The sequence below is a fragment of the Lipotes vexillifer genome, unplaced genomic scaffold, assembly GCF_000442215.2.
Source record: "Lipotes vexillifer unplaced genomic scaffold, Lipotes_vexillifer_v1.1 scaffold149, whole genome shotgun sequence".
NCBI lineage: Eukaryota > Metazoa > Chordata > Mammalia > Artiodactyla > Lipotidae > Lipotes > Lipotes vexillifer.
Window position 1 is genome coordinate 1,711,970 of NW_006779962.1, and position 9,435 is coordinate 1,721,404.

The 9,435-nt window shown below is 57.3% G+C and overlaps 1 protein-coding gene across 2 annotated transcripts in view; it reads right to left on the reverse strand.

Moving 5' to 3' along the window:
- The window catches only part of GTF3C5 (general transcription factor IIIC subunit 5), a 15,056-nt gene that overhangs the window by 3,912 nt on the left and 1,709 nt on the right, over positions 1–9,435 (reverse strand). For both annotated transcript variants that reach the window (XM_007453098.1, XM_007453099.1), the window contains exons 2-6: positions 8,404–8,623; positions 6,942–7,140; positions 2,853–3,048; positions 1,638–1,742; positions 265–379 (exon numbers count right to left, since the gene is read on the reverse strand). In XM_007453098.1, the coding sequence (XP_007453160.1) occupies positions 265–379; positions 1,638–1,742; positions 2,853–3,048; positions 6,942–7,140; positions 8,404–8,623 (835 nt within the window). The remainder of the gene's footprint in view (positions 1–264; positions 380–1,637; positions 1,743–2,852; positions 3,049–6,941; positions 7,141–8,403; positions 8,624–9,435) is intronic.

Here is a 9,435-nt window from a genome sequence, read left to right on the forward strand (position 1 = left end):
GGGGGGGGTCACCGCGGGCCGGGGACAGGAGACTGACGGGACGCCTGGCCTGCACCACAGGAGCTGTAAGTAGCCACTAGAGCGTCACCACAGGAGCCAGGACGAGAGCTCGGGTCCTCGTGTCTGCGCTATTCTGTCCCTAACAGTCCCACCAAGGGGGGAATACATCCTCTCCACGTGGATGTATTCTTATTACAGAAGAGAATGCTGGAGACAGAAAGCGATAAAGGGAAAAGGAAAGCAAAGGTTCTGGGAACTGTTTACCGTATTTCATCCCACAACGGATTCGGAAGTCAAGGACTTGATAAATCTTGGCATCTGGGTGTTTTCGAGGGTCGTACCCGAATCGAATCCACAGGCTTCTCCAGGGGCCTGTTATCTGGAGACAGAAAGGGCGGAGTGCGAAGTGCGGTCAGGGCCGATCCCCGGCCCCCCTGAGTTGCAGGCCCAGGTGGCTGCCCAGATGGGGCAGCACCACACCCCCACGAGTTGGGGACAGGCCCTGGAACCCTGCCCCACAGCTCGCACGTGTGGCTCGGTCACCTCAGGTAGGTCACTTGGCCTTCCCAAGCCTTGGTCTTCCGGTCAGATGGTGTTTTTGTGAGGATTAAATGAGACGGTGCCCCTGAAGCCCTCACTGCAGTGCCTGGCACAGAGAAAGAGCTCAAGAACTGTCACAACTGTCACAACTGTGCTAATGGATGGGAGGCACTGTCCCCAAACAGTGCTCCCGAGGTCCTTGTGTCCAGAAAGCCAATGCTGAAAGGCAGGCAGCAGCTTTGTGACGTCGGGTCTAAGCCCAGGAGGAATGAGCCCGTCTCATGCCCCCCACCTCCTGGCCATCACGGTCACGGTCACGTTGTCCGCCTGCCTCCCCAAGGCCCCAGGTGGGACCCTTGGCCGGCAGGAGCTCTTCCTCACAGCACCTTGGGGAATCTCAGTGATGACAGCCCCATCTCCATCCCTCCTGGACTGAGTCCAAGGTGCATGTGACCCCCACTGAACGCCCCTCAACCCAGGGAGAATGCGTGAAGGCAGGTGGCACTGTGGTTAGGGGCCCAGGCGCTGCAGCCAAACAGGCCAGGGTCCCCAGGGGACTCTGCCACTCCCTGGCTGTAGGATCTTGGCCCATCAAGTCGCCAATCTGAGCCTAGCCTCTTCATCAGAGGTCCAAACCCTGCTGCCACCCCCACAGAAGAAGAAAGGATGCTATGCACATAGCACTTGACCCAGGGCCTGGTCCTTAGAAAGCTCTCCATACAAGGCCATTAAAAAATGTATAATCCCGGGCTTCCCTGGTGGCGCAGTGGTTGAGAGTCCGCCTGCCAATGCAGGGAACACGGGTTCGTGCCCCGGTCCGGGAAGATCCCACATGCCGCGGAGTGGCTGGGCCCGTGAGCCATGGCCGCCGAGCCTGCGCGTCCGGAGCCTGTGCTCCGCAACGGGAGAGGCCACAGCAGTGAGAGGCCCGCGTATGGCACAAAAAAAAAAAAAAAAGAAAAAAAAGTATAATCCCTTTAAGAAGCCAACCTCCGGGTGCTGGGACAGGGCCGCCTGCCCTTGCTGGGGCTCTGAGGCACGTCAGGGATCAGCACGACCCAGGTGGGAAGCGCGGTGGGTGGTGGGCGGGCACTCACCATGTAATAGGCCATGAAGGGCAGCAAGACCTTGAGTTTGTCGGGGTGGACGCTGATGTTGGCCTTGACAGCGTTACGTGACCAGATGGGGCGGATTTCAAACAGCTGGAGGGTCAAGGCAGAGGTTGAGAAGAGCACCTGCAGCTTCCCTGCCTGCCCCAGGCTCCCCACACGGTCTGGCCCCAGAGGACCTTCCTAAGAGGAGTTGGGGTGGGGGTAGCAGGGGCCAGGCAGGTGGGGAGGGGCCTCTGCGCACGCCCACTGGTCCCGCCCTCGGAAGCGCCCTGCCCGCCCAGCACGTGTCAAGTGAGGTTGCAGGGCCTGGGGGTCCTGAAATGACCATGAGAGACGCTGTCCCTGTCCTTAGGCAGCACAAAGGGCAGTGGGGAGGCAGAGGACCAAAGGAGCCAGAGCAGGGTCAGGAGGGGTATGGGCCGGAGCTCTGGGCCCCTGAGCAGCCCCAGAGGGCAGGGGCCTGAGCTGGAATGTGACGAAGGCCGCAGGGGACGGCCCAGCCCCCTCCCAGTGGGAGGGCTGTGAAGGGCCAGTGGGGCTGGAGTGGGAGGGCCAGGGTGGGAGCGGCCCGAGCCAGGTGGGAGATTGGGCTGTGTCCAGATGACAATGAGGGGCCTTGGAGAGTGGCCCCCACTTCCCCCCGACCTAGCGACTGCCAGAAACATAACAAGGTGTCCACCACTCAGGAAATAACATCCCACCCCACCCCCGTCCTGCACCAAGGGGACAGTCAAGTTCAACAGGGGCAGAGGCAAGGGTCGGTCAGCAGTGATGTGCTGAGAACCTACTGTCCACACCTGTGGCGACGCAAGGACCAGAGTCCCCTGGCCTGGGCCTCCCAGAACCTGCAAGCCAGCGAGCAAGAAAGAAGGCCGCCTCTGCCCAGGGCCCCCGTCCACCCCGGCTCTAACGGCCTGGTGCGCACCAGGTGCCCCATCTGGTGTGTTGCAGCCAAGGGCTGGATGAACAAAAGCTTCCGGAATCCCGGAGCGCCACGCCGAGGTCACATGTGGACAATGTTTACCATCCCAAAGGGACCTCTTATGAGTTTTAAGGAGCACTTTGAACTCTGGGAGGGCAGGGCTTACACTGGCACAGCTTTAGATGTAACATCTGGAGGTGAAAAGTTCCCATGTGTTAATAAATGAGCCTAAGACAAGGTGCAGCCAGTGAAGGTGTGGCCGGGGGGGCAGGGCTCACCTTCCTCAGCTCCTCCTCCACCTTGTGGTCCACGGGGTTGGTGCACACCTTCCTCCAGGTCTGGGCCGCAGCCTCTAGCGGCTGCTCGGGCACCTCATCCCCCTCGAAGTTGACAAAGATGGCATTGTGAGGGCGCCGGGCCCTGCTCAGGCCGATCAGGTTCTCCCCGGAGATGGAGGGGTTGTTGTAGCCTTCCCTAGGGGCAGAGAGCTGCTGAGGGCGGGAGCGCCAGGCGTGGGCCTGGCTGGACACGGGCAGCCCACGTGTGGGTGCGCTTCCCTGGAATCTGGGTGAGAAGCGGATCTCAGCCCCAGCCACTGAAGGCAGGCGCCTGTGTTCTCAGGCTGATGACCAGGAGTAGGAGGGGCAGCGAGTCCGAGTCAGCTCGGAGAGGCTCCGAGGCAGGGCCAGGCCAAGAGTCCCAGAGGCTGGGGTGTGGGGAAGGGCCCCTGCCGTGAGGCTGGTGGCCTCACGACGGCATCGCGTCGTGCACGGCACCGTCCAGCCAGTGAAAAGCTGGAAACAGCCCAGATGCCCATCAGGGCAGGGACAGTGGAATCAGCTGAGGCATGGGCGGCCACACGGGAACCACTAATCAGCTGTCAGACCGCAGCTGTGCTTACTGACTCCCACAATTCACTTATCTAACCCTTGAAACAATCCTACGAGGAAGGACCCATTTCCCATGAAGTCACTGAGGCCACAGGGGTTGGAAACCTGCCTCGAGCCAGAGCTCGAGGTGACGGAGCTGGGACTTGAGCCCAGGGAGGCTGGCAGGGCCGCTAACCTCCGTCCTGCTCGGAAGCATCTCGACGATACCGCGGTGAAGGGAGGACGGATACTACCAGACGCTCTCGTCACAGAGGCTAAAAGAAGGGCTCTGGGGACCTCCCTGGAGGTCCAGTGGTTAGGACTGCGAGCTTCCACTGCAAGGGGCCTGGGTTCGAACCCTGGTCAGGGACCTAAGATCCATCCCGCAAGCCGCACAGTGCGGCCAAAAAAAAAAGCGGGGGGACGGGGCTCTGCCACCAGCTGTTAGCACAGAACACACAGGGCCAACGATTCCTAGGAGGCTCAGAGCGCTTCCCTCTGAGGTGGGATGTCAGGAACATCACAGCTTCGCTAAAGCAGGGGGAACAGTACAAGGAGCCCCCATAAGCCCACCATCCACTTCCACAACTGCCGTCACAGGGCCAATTTCACGCCATCCAGGCCCCACCCCAAACCCACTCAATTATTTTGCGGTGCATTTCAGAGTATGTCCTGGATGTCACACAGCTGATTAATACCTTTTAAATTTGTTTCCATTTTACCATAATTTTCTACATGAGTACATACCATCTGCATATTTATAAAGAACAACAAAGTGATTTTTCACATTGGGAAACAAAATTACAAAGACGGGATCAAATCTGTGCCTTTTTTAAAAAACATGACTCCATTTGAAACCATCCTGAACACTATCCTGTTTTCCAAGACAACTCCCCGAGGCCCCAGACACCCCCGAAGGAAAGCCCCGGGCACTCCCTCTGGGTCAGGCAGCAGCAGCAGGGAGCGGGCCGCCTGCCCTCCCCCCTCAATTGCCTCGAGGAGGGGGGACCCCCGTCAGGCCAGCGTCCCAGCCTGTCCTCTGCCCACTGGCCTTATAGGAAGCTCAGCCTCCCTGGACCCAGGAAGGCCAGCAAGGCGGGCGCCAGGCCTCCTCTGCCAGTCCTTGGTACCCATGAGGGCCATCAGAGCAGAAAAATCGATGGCAGCCCTGGGAGAAAAAGCAGGTTCCTTCCACGCACTGGAAAATCGATAAACGACATGGGAGAAAAACAGGGCCTGTGGGTTCAAGGGCAGCCAGCCCTCCACCCCTGTCCCCCTCCCAGAGGCTGGGAGACAGCTGTTTGCTGGCCCTGCAGGACAGAGCAGTGACTCTGACGCCGCCGTCCAGCATCACGGCCGGCAACGCGGGGCGGGGGACGGGTGCCTCTAGTTCCTTATTCTACATATTTTTGTTTCTGACTCTGTAAGAGTAAAATGCTTGTGGGAGAAAAATAAGTTTCAAATTTCAGAAACATGTACATTAAAAAAATTTGAAACTCTCATAATGAGTATAACATATACACAGAAAACTGCACACACTAGGGTTTTCAGCAGGGAGGGAATGGACCTGATACCTTGCAGTTATACATTTCTACAATGTCTGGTATTTTCTAACAAGCACAATTTACTCCTGCAATCAGAAAAAGGGTGTGGGGGTGGTGTTATGGACTCAACTGGCCTGAGAGACATCGACCCTTGTCTGGCTCTCGACTTACTTTTGAGGCAACGGGGAAACAGAGCGAGGACTGGGCCCTGGATGACGTGAAGGACACTGTTAACGTTTGCTCGTTCTGATGACAGCACTATGGCTAAGTTAAAATAAACCAAGTCCTTCTCAGTTAGAGACACACACTTGTTTCTGGAGGACGCACTGTGATGCTGGGGGTGGAGGTGGTGGGGAGGTGAAACCAGCAGCAGAAAGTTGAGGCTGGTGACGTAGGTGGGCATCCATCACACACTCCTCTCTCCTTTCGGAACTCCCCAGAATATATTTTTTAAAGGAAGGGGACAATACACCTTTCTCCTTAGCATAAAATCTAAGCTCCTTTCTGCGGTCCGTGCGACCCTCACCCCACCCCTCTCTCGGCTCTCTGCGCTTCGGAGGCAACACCCCCGACTGTTCCTTTGCATGTGCCAGCCCCCTGGTCTGGAACGTTCTCCCCGGATCTTCACCTGCCCGGCTCTGTCATCACACAGGTCTCTTTCAAAGGTCAGCTCCCCCGAGGACGCTCCCGCACCCCACTCACTGTGCATGACAGCCCACTCCCCACTTATCTCCTTTAAGACACACACCTGCCTGCAGGCTCCCACCGCCCACTCATCCTTCACTGGGGCTCCACTGGCTCCCCAGCCCCCGGCCCTGCACGGAGCCGCCTGTCGCGTCCCCACTGACAGTGGCTCCAAGGGGAGCTCGGGGCCCCGACAGGTGGTCAGTACTCGTTGATAGAAATACTTGATGAGGGAAGACAAGCTTCTCGCCCTCCCGCCCCCCTGCAGATAACTGTTCTGGGCCCAAACTTCCCCATCTTTCCAGGCTTCTATTATCACCCAGTTTACTTTTATAGCACAGAGTCTGCTCTAGCAGCTGCTTTTCCTAGAGCAAGGTTTCTGGACACGAGCCACGTTGGCCCATGGAGCCCGCTTTCTTAAAGGCTGTACGGTCTTCCTTGGTACAGACAGGCCGTCGTTTAATTGACTACATCGTCCCTATTAGTGGACGGATCACTCACTCACCCACTTTATCGAACTCGGCCCGGCACTCAGTGCTCTGAGTGCTTCCACAAGCTTCAATCACTCAGCCCTCTAACAACGCTCGCGAGAAGTGAGGACTGTTACTGTCATTATCACCCCTGTTACAGGCGGGGATGCTGGCGTGGGAGGTCGGGGCTCACCTGCCCAGCCTGTGATGTGGGATCACAGGTCCAGGACCTGAACACGGGCCCCCGCCCACCCGGGCTCTCTCACCACACCAGGCCCTCTCAGCTTCTTGCTGCTGCCCACAACCAACCAGAAAACGTTCTTGCCAGTGTATCTTTGAGCACAGAGGCGACAGTCACCGTGGGATAAATTCCTACAGGCCGCCTGGCCGTCAGGAAAGAACATTTAAAACTGTAATAGATTCTGCCAGGTTGCTCTCCGAAAAATATCGACCTTGTTCCCAGGGCTCCTGCGGCAGGGGGTGTCTGTCTCTCCACACCTCAAGGTACACGCTTTTGGGGAGGGGTCTAAGTCCAAAGGCAACATCCTGATTCACACTCTGTGGTGTGAGGACAGCCCTGAGCAAGGCCTCCGGGTGGGGCGCGGGGACCAGGGCTGGTTCCTGACACCCCTGGTCAGGGCCCCTGGTCACCAGCTGCTCTGTTGCTGGGGCCACGGGCCTGAGTAAAGCCAGCCGCCCTGGCCGTCTGACCCGTGAGTGGAAGAGTCCAGCCCTCTGAGCGCAGGGCCCTTGCCCTGAGCCCCGATGCTGCGGGGCGGCGGCCACAGGGAGGTCCTTACCGGTGCTGTGTCTCTGGGCGGTAGGAGTAGTCCACCGGGGTGTCCAGCCTGGAGAAGATGGGCGGGGGGATGTAGAGCGGCAGCTCCTGGTGGAAGAAATTCTCCTTCTCGGGCTTGACCATGAGCACCTTGCTGTACATGGACATGTGCCTGCCACCCGCCTCCGTGTGCACGGCCAGGTACTGGAAGTCGGACATTCCTGGGAAGAGAGGAAGACAGACGGTGGACACACTAGTACACCCGCCCAGGCACTGGCAGCTGCCACGCACCAGCACCCGCGTCTTCTCGGGTGCGCTGAGCAGGCCTCGCAGGGGAGGCTGCCGGGCAATGGTAGCAGGACCCAAAACAATACGTCCGAGTCGCTTCTGGGAACTCAGCCCAGTCGCCTGTATAAATACTACTTTGGGGGGTCGGGGAGTTACCTGATATGTGAGGATAAAGTCTAGGTCAGTGCTTCTTAGACTGTACCGTGCACGTGACTCACCCGGGATCTTGCTAAATGCAGATGCTGAGGTGTTGCATTTCTAACAAGCTCCCAGGTGAGGCCCATGTTGCTGGTCTGGGACACACACTGAGTGGTGACGTACCGGCTCAATTAGAGAGAGAAAGAAACGGATGACTTGGGAAGCCTTGTCCCGGGAAGGACGGCCCTCTTTGGTGAAGACCACTTTCCACCAGAATGATGGACGTTCCAAATGCCCCACTTGTGGGATCCCAGGCCTTGTTTTAGTTTCTTTACACTTTCTATCCCCCTCTTCCTTTTTGGTCTTTATTCTCTTCAGTTTCTATCTTAGACCCGCAGCTGCAGCTACACATACTCTTGAGGCTTGTTAGTAATTCGCCAAGTACCGTACGTGTGTGCGAACTGGCACACGGGCATCGTCCCTCTGAATTTCCACGAGGGTCTGAGGAACTCCGGGCTCCCACTGCACAGACAAGGAGACCGAGGGAGGCTGAGGCAGGCACAACTCCCCCTCTCCACCCCACGCCTTAGCACCTCCTCCCAGGGGTTCCCTGTGGGGAGCAAACTCGACTGAGGACCCTACAGGAGACATCCAGTTGGCTGAGAGTTCAAAGGACATAAGGTCCCAAGGGGCTGAGGTGCTCTGGGAAGGCTTCAGAGGGTCAGCAAGGCCAGCAGCCGTCTAGACCAAGAAGATCCCCAAACACGAGGGCGGGGGTGGGGCTGAAAACTGGAGGCCTGTGGACCAGTTTTACTTGGCCCCATAAAGCAGCTTTAACAATGAGATTTCTCAGAGAATTCCAGCTTCTCTTAAGAGTGCAGAAAACCGAGCAGCAACAAGCAGGGCCTCCTGGACAGGGCCTGTGCTCTGCCACTCCCCTCACGCCTGGGCATATCCGGGCCCCCTTCACCATGTGCGTGACCCATGCAGCTCCTGCAGGCACGAGGGACGCAGGCCCTGAAATAACTCAGTGCGGTAAGAATGCATTTTGCAGTTACCTTGAAATTTGTAAACGGTGGAGACGATGCCAAGGCTCTCTATGTCGAACGTGACCTTGGGGTGAGCCTCAGGCCCCGGCGCCCCCCTCTGCCGCCTCATCTTCCTCTTGATCCGGAGCAGCAGGCTGCTGGTACTGAAGCGGTTGGCACACACGGGGTGGCAGTAGGGGTCCTTGGGCCGGAAGTACAGCTCCAGCCTCTTAGTGGGGTCTGCATAGATCTGCGGGAGGTCAAAGGAGACAGAGTGAAGCAGGGGGCAGCAAAGCAGCCGGCAGCTCCTCCCTCAATGAAAGCCCGACGGCGACCCAGGTGGCCAGGGAAGGGCCAGGAGGTTTTGTCCGTTTCATTCTGAGCTTTTAATTCCCAAAAGACTCATTTTTCAAACCCAAGTATCTTAGCTTTTATCTGGTAGGGAAAATGAAGACAGTCTCTTCCTTCTAAGAGGTTGTAAAGTTGGAGACAATAACTATCAGTTAAGTAAAGCCATTGTCTCTCGAGTGACAGGTCAGTGCGGGCAACCACCTACTCTTCTGCACGGAGGTGTCACCCCCGGGTCTGCCGTGGAGAGGCTGGGTGGGAGTTGAATGACTTGTCTAGGGCTTCTTCTCTAGGAACTACCCACCCCAAAGGGTCCTGGTATTCACCCTCATATATACAAAAGTTTCGAGGTCCAAAGGAGATGAAATCAACAAGTAACAAGCACCTTGGCCCTGACTAGTGTGACTCATCCTTTCCACGCCTCCTTCCTCCTCCTTAAAATGGACATAATAACAGTACCTGGTCATCAGATTGTTACAATGATTAAATGGAAATATATGTAAAGCACTTAGCCTGGCACCTAAATCATGGTAATGTGTCATCGATATAGGAATGCTCGTCCCACATGGGGTAGGAGGGACACAGTAAGTGAGCGTGTGACAGCACCAGCAATGTTAACTAGGCCAAGGTCATCTACTTGCTGGTCTGCTGGCTCCCCAACACCCAGGACACAACCTGGCCCTTAGCAGGTGCTCAGGAAGCATCTAGGGAAAG